This window comes from Pelmatolapia mariae, linkage group LG6, assembly GCF_036321145.2.
Source record: "Pelmatolapia mariae isolate MD_Pm_ZW linkage group LG6, Pm_UMD_F_2, whole genome shotgun sequence".
NCBI classification, from domain to species: Eukaryota; Metazoa; Chordata; class Actinopteri; order Cichliformes; family Cichlidae; genus Pelmatolapia; species Pelmatolapia mariae.
The window spans coordinates 31,880,177-31,898,436 of NC_086232.1; the positions used below are offsets into that span (position 1 = coordinate 31,880,177).

An 18,260-nucleotide genomic window follows, 5' to 3' on the forward strand; every position below is an offset into this window, starting at 1 on the left:
ATTTTAGTTAATCGTGATAAAAAATAAAAATGAGACTGATGAGATTGAAATGAAACTGATTCAGTAAAAGGGCTAGATGTTACAATCCCTGATAATTGTGGAATGGAAATGGAATTTTGTTATTACAAAAGTAACTAAAATGAAATAAAATTCAAGAAGGAAGGTCTTTAGTTTTTGTTAATTTAGTGAAATTCAACACGGCAAACACCAACACATATTTATATTCTATTATTGTACCGTTCAGAACGTCTTAATTGTTCCAATCTAACAAATACTGCATGTATACTGAGACTGTAAAGTGCAACTTACCATCATGATTTAAATATGGAATATCACAAATAAGACAGCGACACGCTTTTATGTGTGAACAATGTTTTAAGTTTTTATTGAATCTCAGGCAGAAACATACATGATAAACCTTTATTGCTCATGGCAACCTGCATTGCCCTCATTGGACCACCATCACATCTAAGCCAACAATAAGAAACTGAATCAAGCATCACTTTAAATCGTCTTTGAAAACACACCAGCTTTTTTCTGTGTAGCTAAATTAGAAGGCAAACTGCAGTATTCACTGTGTGTCTGTGCGTATCGAGGGAAGGCGGTCTTTTTCTCACAAATCATTGTATAATGCTAAACCTGGTCTTATAATTCACTCTCGACTCAACGCTGCTTATTCAAAAACACATTTTTTATTCACACTGTTTTGTTGTTATTCTTTCCCTTTTAAGTGATCCTGATGGTAATAGTATATATGCTGTAAATTCTGGTTTTATGGCTGAAAGCTTAAGGTTTTTGGCTATTATATGAACAGCCAAGCAGTCATTCTTCATCAAAACAATAAAATAAAAAAAGGAAAACCCTGCAAACATGTAAATTAAACTTCCTGAAAGCATACATATTTATAGATACATATATTTTTTTAATTACTAATAATATTAACGGTTATATAGACATGAAAACACAGTCAAACTCAGGTGTTATTGCCATATTATTTTTTGCATGATAACAAAGAGGATAAAAGGAGACCGAGATGATGGGAGCACATATTCACACGACTAACTCTTACAGACAAATGGCATGCAGGACGTGAAGAGACACAGAGTGTGAGAATAGAAACATTTTAAACACTATACTACATGAAGGGCATTGTGGGAGTGTGTGAGGAAGGTAGACAGAAATTTTACAGAGATTTTAACATTGTGTGCAAAAGGTTTCACATTTATTTTAGACAAGGCTGAACATAAAACGAGCTTTAGGAGCACACAAGAGTAGTCTTTAAAGTTCCTTTTTAAAATATGGCTTATCAAGTTATTACTTTTTTCTTTTAAAGACAGACATACAGAATAATATTTTTTAATATATAATATTTTTGATTGTTTTTTTGCCCACATGGAGGGTTGTTATGCACTGACTTATTTATGTACAAACTGAATGAATATGGTGTACAAGGGTATTATTTTCCAGTGGTGCAAGAAAGCTTTTGCATCCCTTGGAGGGGACAGAAAAGGGAGTTTAAAACTTCTCAGACTAGAAGGATAAACCGTCTAACATTTGTCTTTGCCCTCTGCTTGCTGTTAGCTTTGTAACATAACTAACGTTCACATGGCCGGTAAGCCAGCCTAGCTTAGTCCAATGGCTGCAGTTCACACTGTTGGTGCATTTCTTCATCACAAAACCTTGACTTGCCAAACAACATAACACCTTGCCAAAATTTAACTTCATGTTATTTGTTTAGATGTGTTTGGAAAAGGAGAAAAACCAAATTAAAGTAACTGTAGCCTGTGAACTAAGCTAGATAGTGTTAGCTAGCTACCTAGCTTACTTCTTGAGCATGTCTTGCAGTGGGCCTGGCAGGTATTTCATCACTGTGTCCATGATGCTTTCTTCCTCCTCCTCATCACCACAGCCAGCTGGCACAGCCTTCTTAGGTCTAGTCAAGCTGCCCGCTGCAGGCTCTTCTTGGGCGGCTGCTGCCTCAGCCTCGGCCTCTTCACGCTTTTTCAAGCCATACTAGAGTTGAAACAGAAGCACAAGTTTGAAGTATGACTGATTTGTGGGTTATTGCTTTTTGTTTATATGCTGATAAGAGTTCAGACAAAAAATACATTGCAAATTTGTATTTGACAAAAGCACACAAAGAAAAAAAAGCATCCATTTAAAAAAAAAATGTTGCAATCAAAACATCATGGAAAAAGAAGTATTATTGCGCTGTCAGCCAGCTTTTTAAAGAGTGAGTGCTTCTTGTGAATCACATTTTTATAGACGCCTACACACTACATTTGTAAGATGCCATTTCTGGTTGACAAATGTCAGTCAAGTAATTTGGTAATCATAAAATAAAGCAGCTATGCATGTGACACTGCTAGCTTTGCCATGCTCCAGCAAGGACATGCACATAGTGTGGGCATTTTTCACACAATCTGGCACAAAGGAATGAAGCTGTGGAGGAAACTGACAGTATCCTTTTGGTGCCAAGCACTTTAGGAGCTGTTCCTCACTCTTTGTTTTCCTCTGGGAGAACTTAAGAAGTATAGACGAGGTGACGAGCCAAGGGAGGAGTGCTGCTTTTCAACCCGCTGATTCACAGTGGGCTATTCCCTTCAGACCTGTCCCACCCACAGACTGCCTGCCTTTCACACTGCAGTGAAGTGGTTACACTGCAGCCACTGCAGTTTCAGCGTCTCTACAGCCCTGACTAGTTTGTATAAAAGAAATACAGTGTGTAATCATGGAAAAAAGACAAACGTCCAAATAATGGCCTAATAAGATATATGTATATGTAGCTTCAATTGTATCCTGGCTACCATTACTGTTTCTAAATCAATCCAAGCTCATCTCATTTTTCAACAGCTTTTTACTTCTCTACAGCTCCTTCCTGATCTTCTACTGATCTATTTCATGGGTACGAGAGCTTTAAAAATAGCACAAAGCAAGCACAACAATGTCACGGTAGTCTATTTTAAACAAGTTTTTTTTATATATATATAAATAAACAGTTGTGCTGTCAAGCCACCAAGATGATAAGCCTTTAGAAGGTACGTGAAAAACAAAAGAGAGAATGGCTTCTAAAAATCCAAGTTTCTCACATGAATGTCACAAAATTTGCCCATATGCATCTCTCGCGCAGTAAGCAGTGCTCATTGTATGACATTATTTAATTCTGCATTAACTGTTTCTTTATTGTCTTTTTTTTGGTGGTTGTTTTCATTACAAGACTGACTGACTTACTATAGTTCTGTTTGTTGGGTTGATAACTGTAAATTTTACTTTATGACTACCTTAGTTAGGCACAGTGCGAAATCCATTTTTTTCATTATACCTTATCTCTGATGCCTTGTCTCATCGATTCCCTCTCAGCCTCCATCTTGGCATATTTGGCCTTCCTCTCCTCCTCCTGCTGCCTCAGTGCCTCCTGTCTCTCCTCCTCTTTTTTCGCTGCATCAGGGTCCTCTTCCTTTTCCTCCCCACCAAGCATTTTGCCAACATCAGGAGGGCCTCCTGAGAGACACAAGAAACAAAAAAGAAACACATTAGACTGCTCCAGCAGGCTTTCAAGATTGAGCTGTCAAATTAGTTTGCGAGACACGAGATGACAAGCAGATAAACTGACTGAATGGAATAGAGACAGATGTATTTCACAAACACAGGTACAACCTTCAGCATTTCACCTTAGAGCTATTATTATCTGCCAGTATCCAATGCTATTTGACATCAAATGCAAAAACATTTCAGTTTTTGGTCTTTTGTTGGCCCTTTTCACTCACTATTTAATTTTCTTAAACAGATACTGTCTGAGCAGTTATTAATGGCACCTCTAATATGTTTACAAGCTGATTTCAAAGATTCTTTTAGCACAGCTCCTTTGCTGCCTGAGTTAGTTACAAGCATGGTTTAAATTAAAATGTGGTACTTCGAGCTACGCCACAAAAGCAAGGGCTTACCTTTACTCATGATTAGCTTTGGACACCACAGTTCTTCTTATTAATCTAGCATGCCATCCACTTTGTTGAATGCAAACACTGCACTATAAGGGCGCCCAATAAAAACAAGTACTCTACTGTAGTGTCCTCAGTTACCCACAACTGACTGAAATTATTCCTGATGTCTTTACTATTTGTATTTTTTTTTAGTCCTGCACAGTTGCCGTGGAGCACCCATAATTTCGCTTTATTGTCATTGCTCTTTGTTGGCTCTCTAATTCTTCTATTCTAATTCCAACCAGATACTGTTTCACAGTCCATTTGGGGAATATGTGTTTATAGTTGGTGCCCTCACATGTCGTGTCACAATAAAATAGAGGGAAATGGATGTCTGCATTGACCATGATGTTCACCCTCTGCTGGTAACACTTGGTTATTAATTCAGAACTCACAGTATGGCCCATTTTGCTTGATTTTGGGAAATTAAACCAAAACATACCAGGCAAAGTCTATTTGAAAGACCAGTGCAGATGATCTGGCCCCGACAATCGTCTGACTCATACAAAACTGAGACACATTTTGATGAAATGGACAGCAAAGTATACCAAAAAAGGCAGCAAAAAAGAACCTTATGCTCAACCCTATTTAATACTGCTGTAAAGGCATTTGCAGGTGAAAGTCCCTTGTAGATGAGATCATTAAAAGCATTTTAAAAATAAAAAAATATGAAATGTAGTCTTTTCTCCCACAGTTTGTGTTTTGTCCTTGTGTCACTATGCTCTCCTTTTTTTCTCTCTTCTCTTTCCCCTCATCCCATAACCTGTCCCTAATGAGTTTGGCTGTGCTGGGAATCTTCATGTTGAAAAGGAGTTCTTTTGTCCCACTATTGCCGAGTGTTGCTGCTAGGTAAATGCCTGATGGTTGAGTCCTTACCTTGCAATATAAAGCAACCTGAGTTGGTGCTATGTAAATATAACTGAACTGAATGGAATTCTGCATTAACTAAGTAGTTTAAATGTTAGTGACCCCAGTAATGGCTGCAGTCCTAATAAGTATCAATGTGGAATTTGAAGAAAAAAGATGATATCAGATAGGCTATGGATCAAACGGTTTTTGCATAGCACACTGTTGATGTATACAGTTATTTGCCAGATGACACGGCATATGCTGTTTCTGCAACAATCAGAAGCAAGCAGGAAAAAAAGACGTACTCAAGAGACTAACAGTATAATCAGTATGACACAGGATGAAAGAATGGTGACAGATTTCAGAGAGTACACAGTTCTGTATATTAAACTACAAGGCATGAGCCTTTGAATATGCTTTACACAAATCTGCTTCCTGTGCCTGTCAGAGTTATACATCTAATAAAATAATACCTCCTGATTTCAGCACAGAAAATGTTGACTTCTGCAAACATGACTACTGTCATCAAGCATCATGATATAAAAGATTAGGAGAAAAACCAGTGGTCTGAAGAATCTTGGCAAAGACAGGAGGCGGTAAGTAGTGAAGAGGCGGAAAGAAGAACTGGAGAATAAGGAATCTAGGATGTCAAGGCAGTCTACATCCGAACATTTTGACAAAACAAGAAGGGAAGCACGAAGAGTGTGATGAGAAGGAGAGAATCTGTCAAAAATAATCAAGTCCAATTTGTTGAAGTGTTCCAGTTAGTGGGATTATCCAACAGTTCATGTGAAGTTACAGTGTGACACAGAGAGAGGGAAAGTTGGAAAGGAAGCAATATGGAGAAAGTGCTGGATGAAGGAATAAGTTGTGTTAGAAAACAGTGAAGTAAACGAGAGAGTGAGGTTAGAACGAAGAGTGGGATTGACAAGATAAGAGGCGGGCAAGGACGTCGGACGAGAAAAATCAAGCAACCAAGACACAAGACTGACTACTCCTTCAGTCTTCCCCTGGTGCTGTTAGTTTTTCTGATTCATCAGCATAATAAAAACAAACTGTAGCAAAATGTAGAGAGAGATAAAAGACATTTACGGGAGAGGACGAGAAAAGATGAGTTGGCAATGGGCGAGCGCAAGGGTGCTGAAGGACAGAAAATGAAAAACAAATTTTTGTGTTGGGTAATTAAGAAAACATAAATGACACCAGTTCTTCTGCTCACATCTCAAAATAAATTGCATCAAATATTCAAACAGAATTTAGCATAAACAAAGCAACCTGAGTAGTCACAAAACGCAAGTTTTAAAGGATGCCCGTATGCACATAAGCAAAATAGGATATCTGGGCTTGTGTGGAGAAGTAGGCTTGTTTGCTCTCTTAGTTAACCCCCAAATAATAAATTTTTTGGGAAAAATTCTAACTGTAAGAAAGGCCCTACAGCTCATTTGATCTATAACCTCAATAAAAATAAATAAATTAAAAAGGTCATATTTAATGCAACAGATTAAACATGTCAAGTATGCTGAAAGATCCCCTAGAAGAACACAATATCGAAATCTAAAAAGCTCTCCAGACACAATGAGGAAGAGGGCGATTGAAAGACATCAGTCTTAGAAATGTTACAAGGCTATTTCTAAGGCTCTGGGGCTCCACAGATTCACAGAGACTTTGTTACAAAGGAAGAAGACTTAAAACAATAGTAAATCTGCACAGAACAAACTCTGACAGCTCAGGTTGCACACACACTGTGCCAGTGCTTATGTAAAAAAGTACACTCAACGGAATAAGCTCCAACTCGTGTATGAAATGGAACACATTAATGTTCTAAATGTTAAAAAACATAAAAATAAAATCTATAACAGGGGAGGAAAACTTTTCTAACCCTGGAGCTACACCACCTACGGCTGGTTTCACCCACTTATACTTTGCTAGGCTTGCAAAAATAAGGGATTGACAACTGGAGAACTAGTAATAGCTCTAGCCCAGGGGCTAGGAAAGAAGACTGTAATCTCAAGACAGTTTGAACAGGTGTTGTATGGGAAGTGTAAAGCAGCAAAGCTACAATTATTAATAAGCTCAGTGGTTCTCAGACTTTTTTCCCACTGCAGAGGCTGAAAAAGTTCATACTCCAAATTCCTTCAGTTCTATCATTCAGTGAGAATAAAAACAATCCAAACTGAATTTCAGTGACATTGACCTATTAGTTTACTGCACCAGGAAACTCATTTTTCTTTTTCCATCTATACAATTATGTTCATGCAAGTTAGTTTCACTCCACATCTGTGTTCCCTGCTTATCCACACCCAACCAGCAGTGAGTTTATCCTCAACTAAGATTTTAAGCATTGCAATAGCAGCACATTTTTCAGCATTTAAAGCAATTTATCAACAGCATTAATGAGCCACTTGTATTAAACTGAAAAGGACAGAGAAAGACAGAATCTCTTTATTAAAGAGAATAAATTCAGAGGGAAGGAAAGAAATACAAGGTAAAGTGAGGTATTAGCTGCATCAGCATTGGATGAGTAGCACATAGAAGCCAACACAGCAACATCTGGCAGAGCATGCTATACTTGCTCCTTTCAAGTCTGCATCTGTATCAGACAGTGAAAGAGAGGGAGGTTACAGCTAAAGTCCTTAGTTGTCAACATATATGGTCAAACATGAGGTTTTGCATGGTTATGCAATTTCGTTTTATATGTCTTTGAATGCAAGTGCACATTTCATATACTAAAATGTGCACACATGTTCACACGATGATAAACATTGTATTGTTTTCATATGTGCTGAGAAAAGGTGTCATTTAAATGGTAAATGGACTAGCAGTTATAGAATATATAGTACTTTTATCTAACATTCACACACACACACACACACACACACACTCAAATGGATGCATTGGTGGTAACTCGGGGTTCCGTATCTTTCCCAAGGATGCTTCACCACATAGATTGGAGGAACTAGGGATCAATCAACCAACCTTCCAATTAGTAGAGAACCTGCTGTATTAAGTTAAGACATTTTGAATGTTACCAGCCCAGACAATGATTACTACTAACTGAAACACCACTATTCTTTGACCACTGGTTTAGTCAGGAAAAAGGCACGGCACTATGCGAAACTATGGAAACTGAAATAAATGTTTACATGAATCGATACTGTCAGTGTCAGAAAATCCCAGATAAACATGGACTTCAAGATCAGCTTATGGCCCAGATCTGGAATATTTCCAACAGAAGCTGTGTAAACAATGCTGCTGAATCCTGTCAGTAATGCAGTGACTCACAACTAGCTGAGCCTCACTGTCAAATAATTCCCTAGGAAAACACGGTGAAAAGGGCCCTCAGCTCTTATTTTAACAACACTAAATCAAACCAAAATAAACTTGGTCTGGTTTCACAAAATCCTATTTGTGCATTCAGATCATATTTGTTCAAATAGAATAAAGGATGATAGCTTTAAAACTGAGCAATGACTCTGGGTGTTGTTTTGTAAGCCATTTGCCACAGATACATTAACGCCTTTTAAACCAAAGTAAATGTATTTAGCTTGCTCTTATCACAAAGCTGTGGTGAGCTATGTTTTTCAATTAAAATCAGTAATATCAGCCACTTTATCCATAACAGACATAGACATGCCCTGCTGTGCCATTGGATATTGTAGATAATCTTGCTACTACTGACCACATCGAAAATACAATTCCAAGATAATCCAAGTACAACATTTTAAGTCATTTTCCTGTATCACCTCTCTTTTTAATTAATATACTATGATTTCTTTCCTCCATGTTTGGGCATTTCCTGCTTAATAAGAAGTGTCGTTTCTTTAATCCCTTCCTTCTGAAAGTTCTTCAGTAAATCTTTGTTAAATCCAAAGTCTTGAGGGAAAGTGGCAAAGAAGACTAACCTTAGCTAACTCTCACAGAGTTTCAACTTTAGACAGAATCAGATAAACAGTACTTATCTCTCTTTTCCCACTCAAAGTTCTCGGGCAAATCCCCTCTAAGCCCAGTGTGTGGTGAGAAAGTTCGCAAGTGTGCTGTAAAGATTTCCAGCAAGTTTGGCCTTTGGGATATAAGTCATTGTCTCAATAACAGCTTTGTGAGACGGTGGAGGAGATGGTGGGGAGCATGTTGACTGTGATTTTGATATTTTTTTTAGCCTACTAATTGGTAGCAGCTTTAATGTCAGCTTATATTCCTCTCCCAAAAGTGTCCCAAGGAAACATCTCCACGCCATTACACCAACAGCAGCCTGACCGTTGCAGCTAAAGTCAAGACTCATCAGACCAGACCAATCTTCAATTTTCTAATTTTGGTTAGCCCATGCAAACTCTACTCTCAGTTTCCTGTTTTCGGTGTCATCTTGTTCACTGTTCAACATGTGTGTTCTTCTGCATTCCTACGTTTTAAGGTGGTTATTTGAGTTACTGTTGTCCTCCCATCAGTTCAAAGCAGTCTAACATCTCCTCTACCACTCACTGGATATTGTCTTCTTTTTCAGACCATTGTCTGTAAATCAGAGATGGTTGTGCTGGAAAATCCCAGCAGATCAGCAGTTTCTGAAATACACAGACTTTCATTATCTTTCTGTCACTCTTCTTTTTATTCTGGTGCTTGATTTCAACTTTGGCAGGTCGTCTTGAAAATTTCCACATGCCTAAGCGTACTGAATTGCTGCCATGTGATTGGCTGATTAGATAGCTGCGTTAACAAGCAGTTGAGCTTATGAGCTGTCTTCTAAGCAAGTTTGTGCAAGAATTGAGATTCGTTCTGAAGGTACATGGCCATTTCAGCACAGGAAAAATGGTATTAGTAATAAAAATGCTGCAGCAGCATGTAACATTGCAATCGTCAGGCTATGAATTCGAAAAGTGATACTTTCTCTGAATTTGCCTCTCTTTCTCTCTCAGAACCCCTCCCCCGTCTCTCTCTTTCACTGATCATGCCTTACATGGTTGAATAATTTAGTTGTTGAATCTGGATGTACCAAACAGACATGCAGTCACGCACACCTTGCACTCCAGCAAAAGCTCAAGGTCACTTTTGGAAATGATTTGATTTCTTGGAGTTAACACAAGAAGAAAATGGGAAAATTATGTGTGGGTGTCAGCTGTAGACCTCCACACCAATCAAGTAATGAAGGCCTCACTCCCTTTGCAAATCATATTAGAAGCTTGCTAAATGTGATTATCTCTACTTTGAGGCGATGGGGTGAGCAAGCAAAATCTCAAGGTGTCTCTTCTGTTCATTCCACCTCAAATAACACAGTTTTGTCAGACTTAACTAATGAAAATGTCTTATGATCACATTTATGTGTTAGAGTAAATAACTAAATATTATTAAAGCAGAGAAACGATGGGGTGTTCATGTTTTTACCAGGAAAAACAGTAGCATGTTCCCATTTTGTTTACAATATGTAGAACACTAATTTGCTGAAGCAGTAAATTCTTTGTAGTTTTTAGCCAACAGTTAGCAGTCTGTGTGTAAGCGTGTTTGATCATGGTAAAATGTGGTCTTGGAGTCTTTTACTGCAGCAGGAACTACCAGATATGTGATGAAGAAATTATTACTGGGTGCTCATGGGTCAGAAGATGGTATCTAGCCTTAATGGTTTCCAGACAACAGCAGAAATGAGCGATTCAGCTATGCTGGCATACTTATCTTTTAATTTAATGATGAAGGAACTGTGTGTATTTAATTATGAGACATTATTCATGTCATGGTCTCAGGTCTTTGACCAAGCATTTCAAGTTTGGGACTGAGTCTGATTTCTTAGCTCCAGCTTTTGGTTATAGTTTGATTTTCATTGTTTTCATTAGTCTATAGCCTTCTGGTTTTTCCATATTATTGTCATGCCTCAATGTTTAGTTTCTTTGTTCTTGATATCTTTTTTATTTGGTTTTATTTTTCAGTTTTACCTTGTTTATTCCCCCCCCCGAGTTCCCCATGGGTTATTGTAAAATCTTTCATCACTATTAGCGATTTTTTTTTTACCTCCCCTTGCCTCTTTCCCCATTTTGAGTATATAGGCCCAGTCTGTTCTGTTCTCCTTTGTGAGAGCATCTGTTTAACCTCCCCTGTGTTTCTAGTCAGTCTTACATTATGTTTTACCACCTGTTCATGTACTTTTGCCATTCATGAACTTTGATCTTCACCCAAACAAAGGTCAGCTTTTCTGTTCATTGGTTTCACATGCAAGTCTCCATATCATTCACAACATCTGACAAATAAAACATAATACTCAATATTAAGCATGTGCTCTATTTAACTTCTAATTCCTGCCTTTTATTCTTTGGGTGTCATATTGATAACTTCCACTGTGCCTATTCAATTAGTTGTCTACTGTCCTACTGCAAAGTCCCCCAAAACAGATCTTCAAAGCTGGCCTTCAGGTGTATTTGAACTTCACACCTGTAAAGTTTTATGACTGTGTTTTGCACATTTGGTGCCACCAACAGACAAACATATAAACTCTAGTGTACACGAATTGCAAAATTCTGTGTAAAGACAATCTTCTTGGCACATCTAACCTTCCCATAGCTGAACAAATTGTTGAACAAATGGAAAAAATATAAAACTTGCGTTAACGTGCGTTAAATGAGTAATTAAATGTGACTATTGACTAGATGATTGCACTTCTGACTTTTCTGCAGATGCAGCAGTCATGGTGTCACTGCTATTGCCTGAGGCCTTCAGAGTTTGATTGAGCTCCAGACCTTGGGACTAAATGACTAGCGCATTTAAAAGCTTCCCATTCTGTCAAACTAACTTCAACTTTTAGTTAGGAGTCAGAAGGTGCCAAGTCAGCACCCAAGCACTCAGAGGTCGAGGCAATCACTTAACAAGGAGACAAAAGTGGATCCAGAATTTTAAGATTGAAAGCAAAAGCTGCGTTACTCTGTACCATAGCTCAGAACTAGCAACAGATCTTCACTGATGAATCATAATAATAAAATCTAATCTAAATGCATAATTTTTTGTTTCCATAATGGAGATTTTTAGGATGCTGTGGGCTTTTAAACTGTAGTCCAAGAAGCTCAAGGTACTGTATAATTCTCTATAAGTGCAGTTTATATTTTCATGAAAATAGCTGAATCAGCAAAAAGCATTCTCGGCCTCTCTTTACGTGGGTTGGATAGGATTTATAATGACTTATTAAAGACAAGATCTGTGCAGATTACTGCACTTGTTGTTCAACTTGTTGTTGAACTGTTCTTGAAGACTCTCCTGCACCAGTTTCTTTCTATGAAGAACAAAATAAAACAAATTAATCACTGAGAGATAATCTGGAATTTTTTAAATGATATAAACATGCCTAAACATACCTGTTCAAGTGGTTGTAAGCACCCCTCATCTGTATGTGCCCATCCGTGCATGCCATTTTACTCTGAGAAGTTCCTTAAGTTGGATTAAAATACGGAGTCTTGTTTCATCTCATTACATCTTGTTCTTTTCTTTGTATTTCGTTTGCTTCTCAGTAAGATGGAAATTTATAAAAACAAAAGAAGTTTTATTGTATTTTAAAATGTCTGCATCACCAAGCAGGTGCCTACAATTTTTTCAGTTACACTGTTTGTATATCCCATCTAGGAGCTTTCTGCAGCTTGCACACAGCAACAGTATAAAAATACGTTGGTAGGTTTTCATTTATTTTTTTTTTTGTAGTTGTTGTGTGAGGAAAAATAATATGTCTGGGAGTCGCGTGACCAGCGGTGTCAATTGTGGCAAATGCAGCAAACTACCCAGCACTCTTCAAGCTTTGGATCTTAGTCCTGCTGAATCATCACAGTTAAACATCGCTCTGTTTTCTTTCAAGTATCTGTAACTAAAGAAGCCTTGGAGGATTACTTAATGCACTGGCAGCATCCTCTGTCACACAGACTCTCATCCGCACATCGCCAAACATACTCAGCAAAACACTCAGTGGCAGGATAGCAAATTCAAAAACAGGTAAAAAAAAAAAATCATCACTATATGGAAAGGAATGCTGTAGAAATGAAAAAATGCTGCTTGATTTATTCTGTTTTCTGTCTCTCAGCAAGCTACCTTTCTGCAGATTGTTTAAATTGTTTCGTTGAGGTTGTCTGAATATTGACTTAAAGAGAAAAAAAGCAGTCACAGGAATAAATGGAGGTCATATAAATGTTTCTGTCAGGAGTTATTCTGTGTATACATGCTAGTGTGGATAGTAGGGGTCAACACTAACAAGGTCAACACTCCCTAGCCAGCTTTTCCAGCTCTTCTGAGGGGACACCAAAGCTTTTCCAAGCCAGAGTTTCTGGGTCTCCTTAAGGTTGCCCATGACTACACAACCTCTCTGAGAGAGCATTGTTGAGGCGTTCTAATCAGATGCCCAAGATACCTCAGCTACATCCATTATGAGACCCTTCCAAAGCCCATAACCCTATCTCTAATGGTGCCCCTAAACAGCTGACGAATGGTAAATGGACTGGCTCTTATATAACACTGTTCTACTCAAAGCATTTTTAACTTCCAACATGGTGAATGAGTTACTTGTAAGCATATTTCCTCAACAGCACCACAAGATTTTCCCTCTAGTCTAGTGCTATGCAGACCAGGCTTTTGTCAAAGTCTCTATTTTGACATCCAGGATATTTCTAGCCTGACAAGCTATGCCACATCCCATGCTAGGCAGGCTAGCCTAAACATGTGTTGGAAGTTTTACATTGACACCATTTCACATTACAGGTTGTGCATCCTGACCATTTAATAGGATATGTTTAAGCCTGTAAGTCATTGTTTGACAGCTCCACACATAGCAGGGGAGGCTGGGAGCAGTGTGTTGCTGCACAAGTTGACAATGTTGAAAAGGATGACAAAATTGAAATCAGGAACAGTGATATTTATGGCACGGTCAGCATTTTGATTGATACTTTCCCTAATATCTCATTAAGCACAGTGCTGCACAGATTAAATTTAGAACTGATGTTGGTGCTTGATGAAACATCATGAGATGTTGAAAAAAAAGTTACCGGTACCTAAGTCACACTCATGTTATAGAAATCCACCCAGTATTACTGAACATATTTCAGTCTCAATTAGACACCCACTGTAAGACATTGCTAATTAATAAAACATGTTATTCTGTTTCTTTTCTTTTTTTAATTTCATAGCTGTCGCTGAAGCCTCAGGGAAATGTGAGAAGGGAGAGAGGGGTTTGACACATAACAAAGGTCACTGGTTGGAATGAAACCACAAGCACTGTATAGCTCAGACTGCTAAAGCATGGGGGAGACTCAATGATCCAACTTAATTAATTAAATAATATTTCACAAATATTGATTTACTGATTTTGAGGCTCTGAGCATCAGATTGATAGCTGAGCTCATTGATTAACTGGCTAACTGGCTTGCCTCCTTCATTAACCTTTCACCCCCCCCCCCCCCCCCCCCCCCCCTTAGGGAGCTTTAATGATGTTTTGCAGTGTCAATACTTTGTGGACATTTTCGTGGAAAGAGGTCACTGTGTCCAGACTGGAACTACAGTTTGTGTAACATAGAAAGGCATTAACAGCAATGCATCCCAGAAGGAATAATTATTAAATATTAAATATGACACCCATCCTGATAATCGTCAAACTTTGGTCATCCTGCATCCTCACTCTCTCACCTTTCTCTCACATATACAACAAGGATCTGTTCACGCAGACAGGCCTTGGCATTCACTATAATTTATCTTTTTTAAGGTGCACACATCTATATAACACACTACCCCGCCCCTGCACTGGCAGTGTACACAGATAAACACCCACACTGTCAAATCTATTCCCAATGTCTGCAGGGGGAGTGCAGCCAACCTATGCAGAGCAAAACTACATCCAGTGCAGTGCAGTTGATTTAAGAATTCACAGCACAGCTGCACGGCACAGGAGCTATGCAGAACAAGGCAGCGCTTGCATCCTTTGCATCCCAATGAGGAGTTGGGGCTATGCTTTAACTCCAGCTGTAACTGCCTAACATCTCTGTAACCTGGACAACAGCTCAACATCATGCACGACTGACCAGGTATAAGTGAAACCGCTGCATTGTAGCTACTGGTACCACTTTCCTGCCCTTCACCTTGAAGCTATAGCTGACGAGAGAAGGATGAATTACAGAGCTATAATGAGGATTAATTAGGGGGCAAATAATAGCTGAGATAATATTCTAAGGGATAATACCTGAAGGCTTTAAAGGACAAAAGTCAGCTATAATTCTTGGCAAAACCGCCCTTCTCTATCTCTCTCGCCTCAAAAGGTGCCACTGGTTGGACTTGAAAAGCCGAGTCTGCTTGGGTATTAAAATCATGTGAAAACCTCATGCATTAAAATCAACCTACAGTAAGGCTGCGCCCATTCCTCAGAAGGTGACATTTTGGAGATACACGGCTTTTTCACTTGACAGACGTATTATTGGTATATGACTAGATCTATCACTGCTGCTGCTGCCGTCGTATTTCATCTGCAGCGGTCCTTAACCTGGTTCCAGACTGATATGCTGGCCATAAAGACAAGGTTAAAACACTCAGCAGTTCTTGACAATAATGAAGCACTGGCCAACAGGATGCAGTTATTGAAACAAGTTATGTTGCAGCCTTGGAGGTTTTAAAAAACAGTTGGCATAAAACAAAGAGGAAATATGATGCTATAGAGAGTAGTTTGATGTTGGATGCAGTCCAGTGTCTCCATAACTATGAGGCCAGTACCAGTATACTGCTGCTACTGCCGCCAAGCATCCTGTTAAATCCTTTACGCTGCAGTGCTGTTAAATCAACCTCACGCCAGGCAGTCTACTCACCTCCCAGCGCAGCTTTCATTACAAAATTCATGATGAAGCAGTTCTGTGTTCTCCTCCTTCAGTGGTCGCGTTACAGGGACAGACCTGCAGCCAGGGAGACAGAATACACAAGCTGTGACTGTAGGAACACCACTGTTTCACTCCAGTGATTCTTACACAAGTTTGATGGGATGGGTTTGGGGTGGGGGTAGAGATGACGAGGCACAATGCGGACACAACACGATGTTCAGACGGAGATCCTTGCTTGGAAAGGAGTCACTCTAAAGAGAATATCTTCATATTTAGTAGCTCTCTGGAATTTTATTTCCATTAGCTGCGCTAAAAATGTACAGAAACCATCTCAAAATGTGAATAAAACAGGGAATAGTTAAACTTCGAGCAGTTAAAACATCGTTACCCTTCAGGATAACACTGTGTCCTGAGTTTGGTTGAGGCACCTGTGCCCTCAATTTACAACTGCGCTCTGTCTTGTGCAAATTTATGCTGACACTGCTGGACTGCCTGCGATTTGTCTTCATGGAAATAACTCCCAGAAGCAGAGGGAAACAAACACGGGGTCAAAGATGAGCAAACCTAGGCACAATTTGTGTCAGTGCATGGGTCTTAGAAAGCTTGACCACACTGCTTTTAATATGCACTCTGCTGATTTCTTATAGTACGTCTGATTCTTTTGTGTGAGTACATTGGTAACTGTGGCGTTTTACTGCATGTCTTCTTCCTATAATAATCATTTACATTGGATTTGTAGGTATTCAGAACAAATCAACAGTTCATTTATAACTTTAAAAAGAAAAAGGCTATGATTCTCTACGCTGCTGCTAAGGGGCTCACAAGTGGATCGTGCAAACGTCAAGATACTTTGTAGTCATTTCAAAAGATTATAATGTCCCAAAGACATTTCTACAGCATTCAAAGCCTGTGTTAAATCCCTTTTTAGGACATAACAACCATGTAAAGTTCTGCAGCATTCGCACCATCCCACTGACATTGCAATACACACTATAGCAGAATAAAAAAAATCCACTTGAGAACTTGCTGCACGGTTGCGGCATCGCTCTTTCGTCAGCGATTTTATGCTCAGATGCTCAAATCATTTCCTGGATTCCTTCCTCTTCATCGGTCTCCTTAGCTGCACCTTTTTTCCTTCTCCCCATATGAACCCTCGCAGTTAACACTGTATTATTATCTGCAGCATTTCGCCACAGTTCATGCACAGAATGTACTATCTACTCTACAAGCTTAGAGCGATGCATCCCCTACTCTTTTCAGGGGACACAACTTACACACATGCCAGTGTTTTTGTTTCTTTGTTATTTTTTGTTGTTGTTTTTCAGTGGACGGAAGCGGCATCTTGTACCAAGTGCCCGGACCTATCACGCACCCTGTCCCGTACAGTGAAGCCGCACGTCAACATCCCAGTGGTTGCTCGGGACATCCTTTACCTTGTTTTTGATCCTCGTCCAAGTCCCTTCTAAAAGCTTCGTCGCGGTGTTAAAATCTTCTCTCCTTCAAAGGGAAGACGTGAAATACAAGCCGTGTGTCTTAAAGGCTGGCTTGTGTCTTTCTCCGTGTCTCACCGCTCACGTTCTCAGTTTGCGGACATGCCGGGCTGCAGCGGTGGAGGAAGAGAGACTATTCCTGCAGGACGAGGGAAGAACATGCAGAGGGAGAGGGAAGGGGAGGGGGCAGGAGGGATGCTCATGAATCTAATCCGGGCTAACTGGAGGTTCTATCTAGTTTCCAAACTCCATTTCTTTTTCATTATAACAACGTTAAAAACTAACAGTAACAGTAAGTAACAAGAGCGCTTTAATTACCCGATACAACGTGCAAGAAGTAGGCTATAACAGCGTTGGTTCGTTACCTCAGATATTCTCACACCTCTTAACTGATTAGCTCTTGATTCGTTATTATTCACAATTCAAAATCCGTATTTTTATCGTCTCTTTATAGAGAACGTAATCATAATGTAAATAATACAGCACAGGAAATGGTTAACATAAATAATTCATACATAGATAAACACAAACTGACCTCAATTGAAATGACCAGTGTTCACACACAAAAGAAACATGCTCCAGATTTGTTTGTTAGTATTTATGAATTCACATTATACAAAGTTCATTACAACAGCAACAACAACAACAACAACAACAATCATAATAATAATAATTAATGAATAACTAAAGCTATAACGAGATACTAAACAGGTATTATTGAGAAGACTGCCGTTATTATGACGTCTTCCGTCATTGTTGAGATCAGACTGCTGCAAGTTTTGTTTTTAGTGAGTCAAGCCAGATGTTTTGTATCAGTTGTTTACTGTCATGATGCCGAAGGAGTCCTCATTTTATTTCCTCGATACACTGTGTCACAGTACTTACAGACTAGCATTTATATAACACTTTTGTGATCTTATTGACTACTAAAAGAGTTAAGACACATTTCACATGCATTCATACAGTGCCTTATTCTGATTTGTGACCTTATACACTTTAAACATTTTATCTGCTTCTCATCCATAATCAGTTTAGGGTTAACAGTTAACCCAACTGCATGTCTTTGGACTGTGGAAGCTGGAGCTCCTGGAGGTAACAACAACATAACATACAATTTGAAACAGGAACTTTCTCACTGT

At 39.0% G+C, this 18,260-nt stretch overlaps 1 protein-coding gene across 1 annotated transcript; it reads right to left on the bottom strand.

Moving 5' to 3' along the window:
- Positions 1-366: 366 nt before the first annotated feature.
- On the bottom strand, positions 367-17,273 carry cplx2a (complexin 2a). Its single transcript, XM_063475409.1, has 4 exons — positions 17,065-17,273; positions 15,623-15,706; positions 3,323-3,501; positions 367-2,013 (listed from the first exon to the last, which is right to left on the bottom strand). Exons 2-4 carry the CDS (start codon positions 15,651-15,653, stop codon positions 1,822-1,824), a joined length of 402 nt encoding a protein of 133 aa, XP_063331479.1. The 5' UTR covers positions 15,654-15,706; positions 17,065-17,273; the 3' UTR covers positions 367-1,821.
- Positions 17,274-18,260: the final 987 nt, after the last annotated feature.